An 18395-nucleotide genomic window follows, 5' to 3' on the forward strand; every position below is an offset into this window, starting at 1 on the left:
CTTGGTTTGTGCTTCATGCAGCAAGGCTCCTGCAAACAAAGCCCAAACTTCCCAATTAATCTCCAGGATGAAAGGAGAAATGACCTTTGGATGAAGATGGTGGTGAACTTGTGCTCAGGATACTCCAGGCCAGACTGTGTCACAAAACCTCTATATGACTTTATGGAAGTCATTCAAACTCTTGGGACTTGTTTTCCTAACAGGGTAAGTCTGTTCTGCCCATTTAAACTATAACCTCTCCAAGCAGAGTGAGAAAAACTTCCTACCCAGTGATTAAAGGAGGCCAGATGCATGCATCTCCCCTCATACATCCTGCCCCTGAAGGCAATGCCAGGCAGCTGCATTCCTGAGAAATGCTCATTACCTTGGTCCCTTAGAGAGGAACAGAGATGGAGAGAGCCACACTGGTTATCCCTTGCAGTTGCCCTCCACTTATTCTTGCCGTTCCTGACCTGATGCTGCTTCTATGAGGAAAGGCTTCTGTTCAGAAGCATTTGTAGGCTTCCTGAGGGAGTAGTCAAGAAAATCCTCTTCTTACCCTCTGACTCTTTAGTTTCACAGGCTAGGAGGTGAACAATTCACACAGGTGGAACTGTGTCTGAAACCAAGGATGCCTCCCCATGGGAAAAGCCTGGGTCAGCACAGTTGCTGCTTAAGTAGGGAAAAGAGACGCCTGGAGAGCCACTCTGACCCAGGCAATGGTAGCTGCACGTTTAGTGTCAAGTCCCTGCTAGAAAATGCCAAGCTGCATTTGTCAGACCCTAAAACTCAGCCTGGGTGAAGACATTATTCTAAAATGTATTTTGTATTACATTTACTAGTGAACTAGATTTTTTTTAAACTATAAAATATTCAACATGTGGTTTCATATGGTTGCAAGCTTACAGTATCTGTGTCCTCTCCAGTCTCAGTCTCTGTGACTGCATCCTGCCAAGAGGATGTTGTCCCAGATGGACAACAGGAGTAAATTATGCTGCAGGAAGTTGGTTGATGGTACCAACCTACCTTGGTACCTCCTATCTTGATAACACATTTTCCACAGATTCAGTGCCCAAGTGTAACATTTTCTGGTTCAATTTAGAAATCTCCAAGCATAAGCAACACCTTTGATTTATGGAGGAAAGCAAGAGAACATTGCAGGCTGCAAGAAACATGGTTTAGCCAGGCATTTTGTGGGATGAGCTGAATCTAAATGGCCAGGGAATAGGGTTGGAGTTCTCCATTAGTTAAGAGAGCATGATGGACTGTGAGCAATACCTTGCAGCTTTGCTGTGGATGGAGCCAAACACCAACACAACCTGAATGATTTTATGAGTCCTGAACACAGCACCTGACCCACAGTGAGCATTTCCCATGAGGGCTACGAGTCGTTTTAAAAAAAACATGTAACATATACATACCATTAGTTATATAATAAATGTACACAGAAATCTTTGTTTATATGAGTGTATCTTGTTTCTAGGAATATGTAAACAAATATAAATGAGTATGTGTGCTCTCTGCCTCCTCTCTTACATACTGCTTCAGGTAGCTTTGTTGTTCAGCAGCAAAACAACCAGCAGTGCATAAAAAAGGAGCAACAGCTTATCACTTACCTACGGCAAAATAAACCTGGGCTCTGCAGATGTGGTGTGGTGGCCTGACCAAGCTGTTGGAAATAATTATAAAAATTCAAATATACTCACTGGCTTCTCGCTGGTTTTCCCCGTTGATTGGTGGCAGCCTGGCTTCAATTTAAATTGGGTTATTCTCTTTCCATGCTAAACTTCTCTGAGAAGGGATGGTAGCGCTGGGCACATCTTCCCAGCAGCTGCAAACCGGCTCCGTGTGCCCTCAGCAACCGGGACGGCCCCTGCTCGGCAGCCACATCGGCGGCCTTTCCCTGCTCCCCCCTTCTCCTCAGAGCCTTGCTGAGATGAAACAAAGTAAAGTAACAACAGCCCTGCAGCATCTCTAACTGAGCCCAAAGCCCTGTGCGGGGTGAGACCTCAGGGGAGAAGAGCAGGGAGAGCAAGAGGGAGCCTTGGCCGCTGCTGCCATGGCTGCCAAGGCCTACTGGGGCCTGGTGCCACCAGGCCACATCCTCCCGCCAAATATCTGAAAAAACACCCAAAAACCACCCAACAAAACCCAACAGTCCTCATCCTCCCTTGCTGCATCTTGATGAGAACGGCCTGTGCCCAAGGCTTAGGCAGCCTTTACCACCCAAAACTAAAATAAAGCAGTTTTTTTTTTCCTTAGAAACCCCGAGCTCTGGAGCTGCTCCCATTCTGTTTCCCCCTCACTCCCCAGCCACCTCAGCAACAATAAACAGTGTAATTTTGACAATAAATGGCATCGTTTTGATATGATGTATTTGTATTTACATGGTACATTTTAAAGCAATAGCTACACTGATCATACATATTAGAAACAATAAAAAAAGAAGTTAAGAACTAAAATGTACATCATACACTTGTATATATATTTTTTTTTACACAGAGGTAAAAAGGCTTATAAAAATCAATACAACAGGGTTTTAACTTTTAGTATATAGATACATAATGATGAGGCTTCAGGCACTTTAATTTGTTAACGTGAGCAATAGCTTGGAAAAAAACAAACATAAAACCAAAACCTTTCCACAACAGGAAAAAAAATTGGTTAATGTTTTTGTTACCACAGATACAAAAATAAAATCTGAATAATTTCTCTCAAATGATTGATGTCAGTATTGCAAAGCTGACTGGGAGAATGCTACACACTGTTCAGCAGCAGTGTGGAAATTAAGGAGAAATATTTACAAAAAACCACCCATTTCTATCCTTGTGCCCTTACACCACTGCCATCACGAACCAAATAACGTACGCAGCAAAATCTACAAGTATTACAAAAACCCAAGAGAAGAGGGAGGAAAGAGGAGGGAAAGAAAACAAAATTAAAAAAAGAGGGACTTTTTTTTATAACTTTTATTTTCAGACATACAGAAAGGCTTGGAGTATGTCTTCCTTACTTAAATAAATAGGGGCACTTCAAGACCGGACAAAAAACTGTAAGATCTTTTTGTAGTGTTGTGCTTTAAAGAGAGAAGATCTTACAGATGTTTGTTTACATGAAACAACTTTTGAGAACAGAAATAAAAGGAAAAGGTTGTTTCATTAATTATTTTTACGAGGCTGGCTTGATGTTTACTAGACACCATTGAGAGATTTGTCAACTGCTATTAGGCACAAAATATTTGTATTCCATTCAGCAAACCCAGACACATCACCCAGAGTGTAACACTCCATCCCTTTTCCACTATCATTCAATTTTTTTTCTCCAACCGAAAAAATCCCCAGTAACTGCTATGAATTAAACCTACCCAACTCTATAGTGTATAATAAGCACATTGCATACTTAATGGTTGACTAAAAAGCTGTGATTAACTCTCAGAGGAACCGTTGGGACATTCCACCAAGAAAGAATGGCAAGCGCTCCTTTTACATTTATTTGGCAAATTAATTCTTACAAAAAAAAAAAATCCTCTTTTAAGACTGATGTCAATGTGCAATAGAGGGAGGGAAAGGACATGCGCCCACTGGCAATTTACTGCAGAAAGAAATTATGGCAGGAACAGCAGTGCCAGCTTTGACAAGCCAATCCCTAGCTGCCTCAAAGTATTCAGATTGTACTATGCTAGTTAGAGCTCACTGCGCTAAATCATTTTTTTTTTATTTTTTAATAAAAATTATTTGGCTATTCCTTGTAATATATTAGAAAAATACTCTTTTTCCAAGCTAATTACAAGCCTTGTACACAAGACAACATGACATTAAAAAAAAATAATTAAAAAAAAAAAATTAAAGTAATATTATCCTGCTGTATGCACCTTATGCATCCACTTGATAAACCTGGGTGGTGAACTGGGGAGGGGGAAAGCCAGGCAGACGCCTCAGTCTGGCTCCTGCAAAGACTCACATGCTCCATCCCACACATGGGCTCACAGCAATGCGCTGAGACATGTGGAAGTATCTGGCGGATTGGGACCGCAGGTCACAGACTGGAAGTGGTAGTTAACATCCTGGCTTTGGATTTTTAAATACCTGCTTAGATTTCTAAATGTTGTTACTACAGTGGACGCAAATGTTCTCATGCTCATGTATACAGAAAACAAACACACACGATTTTCCATATAATCCACCACTTAATGCAGCATTTCCCCAGAATTGCCATAATAGTGCTTTTGACATTGCATTGTTAGTAATTCTTTGCATATCAACAATTTTCCTCATCTGTAACCTTAGTGTTTTATTCACAGATCTCTACGTTGCTGGCTAATGAAGAAGTTCCCTTTCTTTTTGGGCAGAGCTCTGAAAACACATTCTTCCAATGTTATTTAGGGAAAAGAGAAAAGCCTAAAATTTAAGTTTCCCTTTCAAGTAGTGGTCTGAAATGATTACAGGTAAGGAGGACTATCAGATTCTCAATGGTTATGTGACTATGGTAACTGAACCTTACTTTCTGTTCACAGAGCTGTGTGAACAGAGGAATAATTTAAGATGTTTGCTGAAGGAAATGACGATGGACCCTAGAAGAGAAACTGCAGCTTAGATGGCTATTTTAGCTTCGGAAAACAGAACAAAAAACCCAAAGAAAACCAGTGACAGAAATACTGTGTTGTGGTACAAGTTTGTTACTAGCACACCTTCTATACACGCACAATAGCTTGACGGTAAGCTAAAATATCTTCCAAGTGAGATCTCATTCACTACACCGCCCCATTTCTAGAAATGCCAAAGCTTGCTAACACGCTGATGGTACCACACAAGCGGAGGCAAGACAGACACAACCTGGAGATGTTCTACAATCCACCACCATTTAAAGCAGTTCTTCTCTCAAACTCATTTTAAATGAAAACAAAAATATAAACATGTACAAGACAGTCTGTTTTGATTACAGATTAATAATACAAAAGTCTATGCTGTAGGTTAGTTAGTTAGAACAGTTGATGAGCAAATCAATGCAGTGTGAGCCCCAGACGACCCAATGTAAAGTGATCCAAACTGGTGATTTCCGGATGCTGTCGGGCACAGTGGCTGCATTAAAGTGAGTGACCTCAGTGCTCCAAAACCAACGTGTTCCTTGAACTACAGGAAAAACCTAACACTTCGAATACATCTGTAGTCATCCAGCAGCTTTGTGTTTTCCACCACAGCACCTGCACATGACCCCACAGTGGTAACAAGCCCGAAGCGGCAAGTAACAACACATACATGGAGCAATGAAAGACAAGGCGATAAGGGCCATCCACCGGAGGCAAAACATTTCATCACTGGTGTCGCACGAGCAAGGATCCGTATAGTCTCCTTCTGGGTCGGACATACAGTGATAGAGCATAGTGTCTGCGCACCACATACAGCTCACTCGATGGATGCAAGTCTTGACGCGGTCTGGAGCATCCTGGCATTGACCCCGCTTGTTCTCCTCGTGGTTGAACATGTCCCTGCAGTACACGCACCGCGACCTCTCACCATCTTCCTTCCGCCTGGGCTTGAATTTGACAGGTTGAGTCTTTATCACAGCACCCTTGGTATCCTCGCCCAGGTCAAAGTCCGAGTTGTCTACGTAAGGATAAGTGTATTCGTGTTTCGAGGCCTCGCTTTTGGCAAAACGTACGTAGGAGTCCATGTCATCAGGATCAAAGTTCTTTCCTCGAGCTGGGGCATGGCGATAATCCTCATATCCAGTCATCCAAATCTTTTCCCGAGGATTGATGCGCACTATCTCCTCATCATCGTCTGGAAAGTTGACGTGCCGGTAGGATCGTGGTACTGACTGTGGAAGTAGGAAGGAGATGGAGAGAGAGAGAATATAAATAAGCTCATTTTGCTACTGGTAATCACTATCTCCTTGCTTCCTGAAGAGCCATTATTTAACAGTCGTGTCTCTCCTTCTTTATATGCCCTTCACCGTGATCCATCAGACTTTCAGCCTTTGGCTCAGGAGGGAGTACAACTGTCACAGTCCTACACTGGCCTGCATGCACGTGGTACAACATAACATGCCAAACCATATTGCTACCTGCCCCATCCCCCCCTCTTTTTTTTTTTCAAGAACAGGAAGCCATTTAAAGCTAATTGAGAAGGAAATGGGGAGAGCAGAAGGAGGGAGCTGTCTCTCAGGCATGTGGAAGAAAACCAAACACTGGCAAACTCTGGCAGACACAGAGGCTGCAACACTGGGAAGAACCCTTACTTGTTCTAGATGGTAGTGGTCAGAGCTGTAATGGTCGTGAAGGTGTCCACGAGTGCAAATTCTTCGATGTTCGCAGGATGCAGGAGAAGCCAGAGTTCGCACAGGCTGTTCCCTTTTCTGAGAGGAGTTGGAGGAGCTATCTGTAGCATTCTGTTTTAAATGGAAAGGGGGGAAAAAAACCCGTCATACATTCAGCTGTTACCACACAGGGCATTAAGAGATGTTTTGCCACTCACTGACTTTGTGCACACCTGCAATATTGGCAACGCCTGACCGCTGGAGGCTTCACGAAGTTTCACATAAAATACTTGAAAGAGGCAGATCTGTTGCCAGGCCGTAAAAGCTGTCACCACACACATGGAAAACTAATATGCCATAGCCTGCCCGTGACATATTCACCAACACCACTTGTATTCGCTTGGCATGGTATTTGTTATCCTGGGCATGGCGGGATGATGAGTGTTCACCAGGAACTACCTCTGAAGAGCAAAGTTAAATGCCCGGCAAATGATGCAATCCTCTAAGTCCTGAGGGTTCAGACAGAGCATCTGTGTGCCCAGGCTGTACCCCACCAATTACCCAGGCTACAAAAATACTGGCAATTTTGTTAACCTTTACACATTCTCCGAACATTCACTGCACTCCAATTCATCACTGGCTAATTGAATAATCAGCTTTCCCTTAAAAACTTCAGGATTCTTTTTTCTTGTTTTGTTACTTTTTTGCCACTCACGATTACTGTGTAATGAAGGTTACTTGTGTTTTTATACAATCCTGGCTCCCTGTGAGCACTTTCTTTAGGTTAATTAGGTACATCATCATGCAGCAATGATCACAAAAGGGTGAAACATCACAGAGTAACATGCTATTGCCAATACCTACTGCTTTTTGACAATCATATTTCTCTTCCTGCAGAAACACACAGTGAGGTAATAATGTCAGCCATCATCTCTCCATAGCCCTTCCTTGACTAAAACAGTTGCTATATAATATTCAGGATTTTTTCCATTCGTTCTATTTATAAGTTTTGGGCTTTTTCATATTACCATGAATATCAATGGACAGTTGTTAAATGCACCAGGAAACCAAGAGCAGGTAAAAGACATGCACAACAAACAGAACAGCTGTAGCACTGCATGTGCCTGAAACACTGGTGCCTGAAATAAAAGAAATCTCCACCCCACCCCCTCTCAACTAACAAGATATGCTGCAGCTACAAGTCCACAGAAAAGGACTGCCACTGCAGCCAGCTGAGACACAACCTCAAGAGCAGAGAAGAATCCTACCAGTAGTAGCAGAAGACTGGTTTTACCTGAAAAACCTTCTCTCCTTGTCAAGAATGCACTCTCTAAATACTTTTTTCCAATGCACCAGACGCATTTCTTGCTCCAAGAATACAAGAACCCTCATTGTGAATATTTGTTTATTCTGAAAACAACACTCTGAAAGACTCTGTCCAAAGGTGAGAACACCTTGAAGCATTACAACACAAAAACAGGTGTTGGCTCTCTTTAACTCTTACAGCACCTTAGAAGTACCGAACTCCCAACTTATTTTCTTGAAAGCAAATACACAGTTGTTTGCAGTGTGATATAAAGCCAGGCTGGGTTATCTGAGAGGTACAACAGGGAGAATGAGTTTTGATTGGCTGACACCCATTAAGAACAGACTTTTAACACGTGTGTTTGTTTTAGTTTGGTTTTTGTTTTTTTTTTTAAACAAGTACATAGAAGCAGATCAACTCTTAACATAGTTAACAACAGCTCTAAAGTGGAACTGAACCAATATTCAGGCTCTTTCAAAAAAGAGGTTTCATCAGCCCAGTCTTCATAACTTAGTAGACAAAGGCATTTCAAATCTGGAGTTTAAACCTTTCAAAGCCAATTCTTGTGTACTTCAGGCCCTATAATATCTAGCACATTTTGGGGACATTTACAAAATGGAGGAAAAAAAAAAAAAAGACCAGCTTCTACAAATGTTTTGTAGTAACATTAAGCTTAAAACCTGTTTGAAAACCCTGAGAAGAGTCAGGATTTAGTTACAACAGCCATGTTGGTATTCACACAAGTACCTTTCCTGCACAGCCATATGTGGTGCAGACCAAGATGTTGAGCTGTGATTTAAGCTTCTAAGGAAGTCACACAATACACCCCATAGCCCAGGCAACCCCCCAGCCTGCTCTCAAAGCTAAACTTTGACTGGCACGAAGCAAAAAAGAGACAGGGCTTTAAAATGGTACCATGGCAGCCAGCAGGAACCTTCACCTTCAGTGGATCCACAGCTGAGCCCTGCTGGGACAAGACTTTTGTGGATACGCTTTGAAAACACGATGGGTGTTCGTGGTCCAAACAATGCAGCCTGGGGAAACAACCCAGTGGGAGGTCACAGCACATACTGTCCTGCAACTGCCTTCCCTGTCCTGGATGAAAATAAAAATCCCACCCAAACTGGATATAACTCCTTGATAATCTCAGCAGGGCAGCTGGGAGCTATAACTAGCCCTCCAAGCATTTTGCTATTTGCTGCCTCTCTGGGAAGGCAGCATTTTTGCAATAGGCAACTGGAAAAGAGCTTGTAGTGATTTTTATCTTGCCTGATTTGTATCTACCTTTGCTTTCCTCCACACCTTCTTCTCCCTTTAGACCCGTCAGGGCAACCGAGCCTCTCCTCCACATGTGTTGACATGGCTACAAAACCTGTTTGCAGCATACCAGAGTCTGCGGCGCTGCTCTCCGCTTTCACCTTATTAAAAATCGCTGTATTTCCACATTCAATGTCCTCAGATTAGACAGGCAGTCTGCCAACACAAACACTTACTCTATGCACCCAGAAAGGGGAAATCAAGCTGTCCAAGACTGGGTCTCTGCTCACTCGTCCATGGAGAAGTTCATGCTGACCCCTGGTTGGTGACACTAAAGGCAGTAGCTGGGTGACAAATGCAGTGTCTGCAGAGTTACCTTGCTGAATATCACCTGAGATAAGCACTGGTGCTTTCCACCAAGGTCCCTCACTGATTCAAACTCACATAAGGGGAGAGAGTGCCCTTAACATACATGAAAGCGTGGTCTGAGGATTGAAGGAAACAGAAGAGGTAGAAAACTCCTGCCTCCCAAGCAGAAGGTCACCAGTGAACCCCACAGGCTCCTCACCTGTGCTGCTGGGCACACATCAATGATATGAGGAGAGAAATGAACAAGACAAAGACATGGATGAAACTTGTTATTCACGAGACTCAAAAGCTGACCCTGACAACTTGCTCAAGAATCTCGTAATACTGAGAGACTTTTAACATGCTGGATGTTAAAAAACCCTCAAACATAATTAAAACCAAAGAGCAACCTGACAGCAACACCTTGATCTGACACATAGAATGATGTCCTCTGAGCCAGTTACTGCTGTTCAGGAAAGAGGTCTTGGGATTAAAATAGGCAGCTCTGTGACAGTGTCCACCTGGGGGCTCAGAAACAGGTTAAAAAGAACCAGTGGGAGCAAACACAGCCACCAAGGCACTGCATCTATCTGCTGTGCTGCTCCAAGCTGTCTGTGGTGCTGGTCCTCCTCCACCCTGGCCCAGTAAGGGTATTTCCACCATGGCAAACTCACAGAGCCACCGCCAGGACCACAGCAGACATGGGATGGCTTCTGAACAACAGCTGGTCTCTCTGGCCTGAGAAAGAGATCATGGAAGGGACCAAGAAGATGAGACATCTACTGAACTGTGAATCCCATAGGAGTATGAGCAGGAAGGGGTAATTCTTCAAGTATCCTTCAGAAAGGAAGATTACAAGGCATTCACTGGAACAGGCTGAAATAAGGTTCAGGAGGAACAAGGTACTTCTGATGGTGTCCATGGCTAAAATGAGGTTCAAGAAGCCAGAGGGAAACCCTTAGAAGAAAATAAGTGACCAAGGATTAGAGGCATGATGATGGCTCAGGCCTCTGAAAGTGTACAGCTCTCTCAATGCCCCTCCACTGGGACTGAATCTGGACTTGGGGACCAGTGAAAATCAGACATATTCTCAAAGAAAAGACATACTCATTTCAGACAAGTGCCACTACGAACAAATGATGGCAAGACTTTGTCAGTGAGGGAAGAGGGGAACAACTTCCATCCCCCACAAGAAGACTGGGACTTGGCTGGGATTATCTACCATCAGCATAGCAGGGAAAATTTTGGAGAAGGTGGTGAAAGGTGGAGACATGAGATGTTTGCTGTAAGTCTTCCAAATACAACACACTCACCTGCAAATACACATCTAGAAAGGACATGGCCTCCAGAGCCAGGCTATTTCACAGATGGAAAATCAGATCCCAAACCATTGATCTCTCAAAGATGCACCATCTTCTCAAACCTGTTAAAACCAAGCCAGCTCCAGCATTTGGCTTTGAGGGGAAACTACTGAATATATGCCTGGTAGTCACAAAGAGAAAAGAGCCCAAAACTAAAGTTGTTGGAACAGGGAGTCTGATAACAAACACTGTTTTAACATGCCCTCAAATGCTCAATTACGAGACATTTGTGCTGCTTGTACCAGAACCTTCTGACTGCTACAGCGGTCACAAACTCTTGTGGTTTCACTGCTTGGATAACAAAATCATTAATCACGACCATAAGGGTAATTTTATAAAACCTGTGCAACACATTTCCTGTTGCAAGAGAGCTGGATGTATCTGAGCAAGCACACGTACTGCAAGTATGGTATGGCTGTGGTAATTTAAAAAAAAGAAAAGCATGTCCTTGTTTCCCCCTCAGACTTTCAGAAGTGACTCATTAAATTAAAAAACCCCAGTCATTAGTAAAGAAGATTATGTTAATCATTTACTGCAGTTTATTTCTCATTGAAATGGATTTGTTACACAAGAAGGCTAATCAGATACCTAAGCAATAAGCATAGATGAGCATCTATGAAAAAAACACACGAGAAAAAGAAGTCTTCTCCTACTTCTGGACGGATTACCTTGCCTCTAATGACTTCACAAAATAGGTTCACTCTGTGTGATGCAACATGCAAGTCTGACTACAAAAAAGAAGAAAGATTCCTCTCAGAATTATGAAGCAATGCAATCTGTGGCAGCTTGTCAGAAATCAGTTGCCAGAGGGAAATTTTAAGAGTTCTGTCACTTAAAACTTCCAGAAGTGCTCTCTGCCAGCTGAAGGATTTGCAAGTTTGCTGTCAAAAATAATTGTGGGTCAAGCAAGACAAGATTTTTTTTTCCTCTCTAGAATTTTAATGGTTGCATGAAGCAGGGGGGAACAGATGTATCACGATGTCGAACAATTAGCTTTGCAAGTAATGGTCCTGAGGGAATCAAAACCCCAGTGCCAGCCTGGCCTTTGCAAAACACAAGCCAACCTGCTCTCTACTGCCCTGCTCCACTTTTCCCATCTCCCACTGCCATGCAAGCCCACACACCACAACATCCAGATCCAAGGGGGCCTCTTGACATGCAGCACAGAAAACCAAAACTTGGTGGGGCTCGCAGTCTCATCTTTCCCAAAGGCATCCTTCTGCAACAGCCAAAGCTCCTCGCAGCAGCTCCTGGCTTCACCTGAGGAAGCCTGAACAAGTTGAAGAAGGGCCCAGCACCAGCTCATCTTTTGAGAAAGCATCCCCACCATTCCCAGGACAAGATACTCAGCTCTGCTTGGGTTGAGGATGAGCCTAGAAAAGTGACAGCCAGAGAGCTGCATCCCAACCAGATTTTGTGCCACAGCCCAACCACCAGCAGCCGACACCCCTGCAATGGGCTCCCCACTTGCCCTTGGTGTGCTCTGCCCAGGTGCAATCCCTCGGGAGCCCCAGCACATTTTCACTTGACCCTTTGCTTTCACTGGAATACAGGGAGGCACAGCTGTGCTATCAGCACGGAAAGGAAGAATGATAAAGCCAGCAAAACAGCGCAGCAAGTGAGTGATACCGAGCTCTGCGCCGGCCCGGGCCTTATCTACGGAGCCGCTGTTTAGGAACTTCACAAAGAGGAAGTCTGAGAGTTATTTCGGATGCATGGCAGAGAAACTTCCACCTTTCCAAAGAAATTAAGATAAAATATAGTCTCCCAGAACTCCCTCAGCTTAATCTTGCCAGACCACAACAAGTCCTTCCGTTCTCCTCCAGCTTTTTTTTTTTATTTTTAAAGCCTAAAGAGATACAGCACTTCTGAGTTTCACAGAGAGTAGAACAGCACAAATCCTAAATTTTGTCTCAAAACACCTTTTTCTCTCTATTCAAGAAATTTAGAAAAGGGAACAGCTGACATTTTCCATCAACTCCTAAGTGTGCCCGATATACTCAAGACAGCCCATTTCAAAGACAGCTTAGACTATCCAAGTATTAAGAAAGAGATTCAGTGTGAAAAATCTTTTAAGATTTGAGACTCCTGTCTCCTAAGCACAAGCTTTTAATTTGTCATGGCAAGACAAAGCCACAGAAGAAAATGCTTTTGTCAAATTTCTGTTTGTTTCCCATCACTGAAGACAAGATAGAAATTGTATTGCAGAAAATTGCTTCCACACATTTTTGAAACATTTTGCCACTCTCATCCACTGGGGATGGCTGGAGCTGAATGTAGTTCTACTCTGCTGAATGTCTGACGGAAAAGTTTCGTGTTAGATCATATTCCAGTTCAGTTCAAAGACAAATTTGCCATACACAACCATTACAATGGTCTGACATGTCCAATACCAGAACAGGAGTAGAATTTCTCAAATGTCTGGACTGTTTTCTAGTCATCCCCGAAACAGATACCAACGTAAAGTGCAGAAGGTTAACTATTTTTTACTGCTACCTTCTCTTATTTTAAGTTTTTGTGGTTATAGCTTTTAGTGCCAGAAAGATGCTGGTGGCTGTGCTGGCTGAAGCCAGCAAAACTTAAGGAACATTTACAAGAATTCAGCGCACAAGATCCTCTCCATTAAACCCCTGCTAAACCCGACTCTGGCATCATCAGGCAGCTCTGCATGGGCCACAGATGTGGCTTAACAGCTCACTTCAAGAAGTGAAAAGAATATATGCGACCCAGACACGATTAGATGACATGACAAACACTCAGATGTGGTAAGGGGGAAACCTCAGGGAGATTTTCCTGTTTCACTACTTGCCTTGTACAAGGCATCAGACATGACTGCAAAAGCAGGCATTGAAAGAGATACAAAGAGAAACTTTGTCTGCAAAAGTCAGAGGAGGACTGAAGTAAGTGAGTACCCCATTTTGCTGGGACTCAGACCTGGACCAGAGGCTCTGAGCAGGTCTATTCAGCATTTCCTTCCCAGGATACCCCTCCCCGTTACTCCACCACTGGGCTACAGCACCACTTTGGTGGAAAGTCTTTGCATCAGGTGCTTATAAGGGAAAACCAGAATGTTCTAAGGGGGAAAAGCCCCAAACCACAAGCCCGGTTTCTAGGGCTGCTCCCCCAGGCAGCACAGCAATCCTGGCAGTACAGTGGTGAGAGCAGGGTGGCTCTGTCTACCCACAAGGTGCTTGTGTCCTCATCCATCTGGAGAGCCTCTCCTTACCAGGACTCCCACGCTTTCTTCCTCATTCCTGCAACTCCTCCGTGCTATGGCCTGATTGGATTTCTCCATGCTGAGACAAGCTACACTGCTCCAACTGGATCTTTTTATTTAAACCTGTTTAAACTAACCAACTGCTTAATATCCCTCTATCTAGGGATAGAGGCTGGCCTTGCCCTTTTGCAGAGGCTCTGGTAATCTGTTTATACCTTGAAAATGACATCCTGGTGTGGACTACAGCATTGTTGGATACTCCAGCATCCAACATTTGCGCTTGTACAGCTCTGCAAAGATTAGCAGAGCCTCCTTCTCTAACAATAGTATTCACATTACCACAGCTGTCCTCTGCAAAGGCCAGGAGAATGGCCACCATGGTCTGAACTGCTGAGGAGAGGTGATGGCCACCACTTTTCCCCCCACCAGTTCCATCACCTGCTCTGTGGGCATGCGTGGGTGCAGGACCACAGGAATGCAGCCCAAAGTCAGTTTTGCATCAGCTCCCTGTCCTCAGCTGATCATCCATGTGGTGGCTCAGAGGTATAGAGAGCAGAGATGGGGGAGGCTGGAATGGGAGCTCCTAATTTTCAGGTGCTGACAGGAAACTTAGCATGTCCAACACTGCCAAAAAGCATTCCTTTTGCAAGATGGGTAAGGATGCTAGTAAATAAAGGAGGGAAGTTCACAAGGGGGTGTTAAACACTGGACAGCTGAGCACAGCTGGGAACAGATGGCTCCACAAAACTCACCATGAATCTCAGCTCTTCTATATAAAAAATTTCAAGGAGGGTGGAAGGAAATAATATTACGAGGGGGAAGAAAAACACTAAAGAAAATTAAATCAGCCAAGTTAAAAGAATCTATGCACTTAAACCATCATTAATGTCTTTGATGCACCTAATCCATCATTAATGTTTTTGCCATGTATGCTGCAGCCTCTAAATTCAGCCATGCTCCTCCTATATAATACAACAGGTTAAAAACAGAGAGAGAAAAAACTAAATTAAATGCAAACTTCCCACAGCAGACTGATACAATATTTTAGGAAGTCAGTTAGGGGTCATTTATTCACACAGTTATGAACACCGATGATATTTTAGCTGGAATTTATCACCAAAATAGAATCCAACAGCTGATGCAAACTTTTAAAATACCCTCCTCATATGCACTGCAAATATGTCAGGCTCTGATTAAAAATGTACTTATTTACTTCTGTCTTTCCTTCTCCTTTTGCAGAAAGAGCCAGAGACCTATGAACTGCTTCCTATAATCACTTCTGATTTAATTTTCATAAAGTATTCACAAGATACAGGGCAAGCAGACCCTTAACAAAACACATTAGACAGGTGAGGGAAGGCAGCAAGCCTATTTAGATGCAGTTCTTTATAATGCATTTCTGTACTGGGCAGAGGTCCCCAGACTCTTGTGCTGTTCATCCTCAGTTACCACCAAACATACTGGGGGACAGAGGGAACACCACACTACAATACTTTCTCAGTCAAAAAGTTGTGGGGTTTTTTTATGACTTTTCTTTTGTTCTTTCTTGCTTTATTTTTTCTTTATAGGGGTGAGAGGGGGAATCTGCCAACTTAAGGAAAAATCTTAAAGCCTGATATAAAAAAAGCATGTTTCATTGCTAAGCTTTACCAAACTACTCCTTTCTTTTCCAAATTCTCCAAAAAAAAGAAAGCCAGAGTAAACAAACAAACAAAAATCCCCCCCCAACTCCAATCATTTGAGAGGACCCAAAATTCAAGGACACATTCCAGGCAGGCTCAACTCTCTGTTTGTTTTGGTTTTTTCTTTTCTACCTGTTACACAAGACGACAGATTCAAATCACATTTGTCAGTATTTACACAGCAGGTGAGAATTACAGGCTCCTTCAGGAAGAGGAGAGCAACCTCCTTTGCCCCACAGCTCCTACTTGGCTCCCTTCCTTCCTATCACTGCCCAGAGGGATGCTCCAAGCTCAGCACCAGATGCATTTCCCCCTCTCCATCGTTCGGGGAGGCCACGGCCGAGCTTTGCCTGCTCGCTCCGGACCCGCATCCCTGCGGTCCCACCGGCACTCCGGGTTATGTGCCAGGCAGCCATTCCCTAATCCTTTCTGCTGCAGTACAGGAAGCTGTCAATCATCACTCTGCCCCCAGCCAACTCTGCCTGCTTCCAACAGTGGTTACACCCTGTGCTGGATCTGCTCTGCCTGTCACCTTCAAAGGCGCTGCCTGGGGCCAGCCAAGACACCCCAAATCCAGCTGTCCCTGGTGCCTGCTCCTGCCAGTGCCCTGGGACAAGGCGTTTTGTTCCAACACAGCAGCCAGTGAGACTGCAGCTTACAAATATAGCTGTCTGCTGAAAGCTATTTCCTCAGGTTGGATATGCAAGTAATAGAAAAGGCCATTTTCTGCCTTTGTCAAATTTTCAAGCACCCTGAAGCTGAAAGAAAGGCCTATACACTTCAAAGGCTGACTGCATAGCCCAGATTAAAGAGGGAATCTAATGGAAAGCTGCAGTCATATCAACCATGTATTTTCAAGGTAAAAGCATACATTTGGTCACAACACACCCCCATCAACACCGCCTCAGCTATCCTGGCATCTCCTTCTTGTCTCAACTGAGGGATGAACTTCACAGTAGGAACATGAAGGAGGAAAATGCCACAAATCCTAATCCAGACACAAGTGCAAGTACCACCTTTCTTGTATCCCCAGCACAGCAGAGGTCTTGCAGAAGGTGCTGTATCCAGGGCCAGGGGTACACAATGAATTTCAGGTGGCACCATGAACACTGGTGGGGTGGCAGAGGTTTTCTGCCTCTTGCTCAGCCCATCAGCCAGAGTTTCCCTTGAGCCAGCAGTTCTGCTTTTCCAGCCCTACAGCGAGCTGGCTCCAGGAGCTAAACCACCGGAAAAGCATTCACTTTCTTTTATAGGGCTAGTTTTTGGTTCACTTCCCCGGGTTGGCTCAGCACAGAGTCAGCTGTGCTAGGAAAAGGGGGATGGAGGAGCCTGTCTCTGCTCAGGCTAAAGATGCATCAGTCAAGTTGCATCCCTCAGCTGTGGCTTCATGTAGGTGCTAAAATAACTCCTGCAACCCTAAATCCCGCTCCCCCACACCAGCTTCACTCCTGGCATGACTGTGCTGCAAAAGCAAGGTGGGGGAACTGAGCTGGCTGAAAAATAACTTGCTTTTCATAGCCATCTTAACTCAAATCAGGTCCCCCTTACATAATACCAAAGAAAAGCCCTGGGAACCATTGCTGAACAAAAGCAAAAAAAAAAAAAAAAAAAAAGTAAAACAAAAACCCCAAAAAACCCCTTTCCCCCTCTGTTTTACTGTATGTTAAGAAAGAGCAATTCACTCTTGGCTGTATTTTGCTTCTGACACATTTGTGCCTTAAATACACAAATACACTACAGCATTCATTTCCAGATGAACTAAAAGGGAACACACTCGTAAACAGCTTCACACTCTAACTCATCATATTACAATATGTATGGATATCATATTACTATGATATCATAGTAAGTATATTACTACACAGCCAAATTATTTTTTCAGAAGACAAGCATGCAGCGGTGAGCCTTAGAATATCTGACAGCAATGCAGATACTTTCTGTTTATTAATTTGTTCTTCTTATCTGTAATTCACTAAGAGTGAAACAGCACCAAAGCAACTGAAATTCAGTCCATTTGGGCATTATGCTAGAAAGCCAATTCCTGATCTGTAGTAAGAAAAGCATGCTTATCTATCAGAGAGTGACACAAAAGCAAAAAAACCCTCCTGATATATACAATAAAGCAATACATAAATCATGCAAGACCCTTACCCCCCCTCCTTTCTTTTAAAGGAAGCAAACAAACCTTCAAACTTTCTGCTATCTGCTCCCCTGAGCTCTTCACTTACATCTTATGAATCTGTTATATACACAAGAATAAACAGATTTTATGCTCTGTGTACCTCCACACCACAGTAATTTTTACATATCCTTCTCTCCAAATGACAGGTTATGAGTAAGGGTAAACAAGGCCAATCTATAGGCTGAAGTACACAGTAATTGCCCCTACATTTTTTGAAGGACTTAAGGAAAAGAGCAGCTGCCTTTCCAGATGATACCACTTTCAGTGACAATGGTATTAAATTATCAGTGAGTACAGCCTGCTTGTATTGGCAGAAAGAGCAAGAAAATAAATGGGTTAATTTCCAGCACCACTTGAAAGAAACAAGAGATCCTGAAAGAAAAGGAGAAATACAACACTAGAAAATAAACCTGACAGCCAGAGAAAAAACTTTCCACTTGACCTTCCCTACTGAAAAATCTCTTTCAGCACTGGTATCCATTCCCATTGAGTGATGTGAATTTGTGTGGGCAAAGTTAACCTGAAGGCAGGAAAAAACCCCAAACAGATAAGAAGCAGACAGCCTTAAAACTGGTGGATAGTCAGGACCTTTTTAGGTTTTTGAGGGAAGGATTTGAGCCTGCTGGTTTTTCTGTGTGAATTTCTCCCTTCTTGGCAAGTACTTTTTTTTTTTTTTCCCCCCTTTAAAATCTGAATTAGAATAGCTGTGGTTTACAATGCAAGCCCAAAATCCAGACATCAGAGGATGTGGCTAGCAGCAATGAACCCTTTGGCTGTTCACACAGAGCACAGCTGGCTGCTGGGCAGG

General features: G+C 43.5%; 1 protein-coding gene and 1 long non-coding RNA gene across 4 annotated transcripts in view; both read right to left on the reverse strand.

Annotated features, from left to right (window-relative positions):
* Positions 1 to 2067, reverse strand: part of LOC147655133 (uncharacterized) — a 69814-nt gene extending 67747 nt beyond the window's left edge. Inside the window, exon 1 of one of the 3 annotated variants that reach the window (XR_015283839.1) lies at positions 1686 to 2067. This is a non-coding gene — a long non-coding RNA (uncharacterized LOC147655133). The remainder of the gene's footprint in view (positions 1 to 1685) is intronic. The other 2 variants (XR_015283836.1, XR_015283835.1) reach the window with 2 other exon arrangements.
* A 270-nt stretch (positions 2068 to 2337) lies between these two features.
* SPRED2 (sprouty related EVH1 domain containing 2) overlaps positions 2338 to 18395 on the reverse strand; it is a 58335-nt gene continuing 42277 nt past the window's right edge. The window contains exons 5-6 of the mRNA XM_086879242.1: positions 6217 to 6366; positions 2338 to 5796 (exon numbers count right to left, since the gene is read on the reverse strand). Coding sequence (XP_086735368.1) covers positions 5146 to 5796; positions 6217 to 6366 — 801 coding nt within the window. The 3' untranslated portion in view covers positions 2338 to 5145. The remainder of the gene's footprint in view (positions 5797 to 6216; positions 6367 to 18395) is intronic.

This window comes from Cyanistes caeruleus, chromosome 2 (assembly GCF_971803275.1).
Source record: "Cyanistes caeruleus chromosome 2, bCyaCae1.hap1.1, whole genome shotgun sequence".
Classification (NCBI taxonomy): Eukaryota; Metazoa; Chordata; class Aves; order Passeriformes; family Paridae; genus Cyanistes; species Cyanistes caeruleus.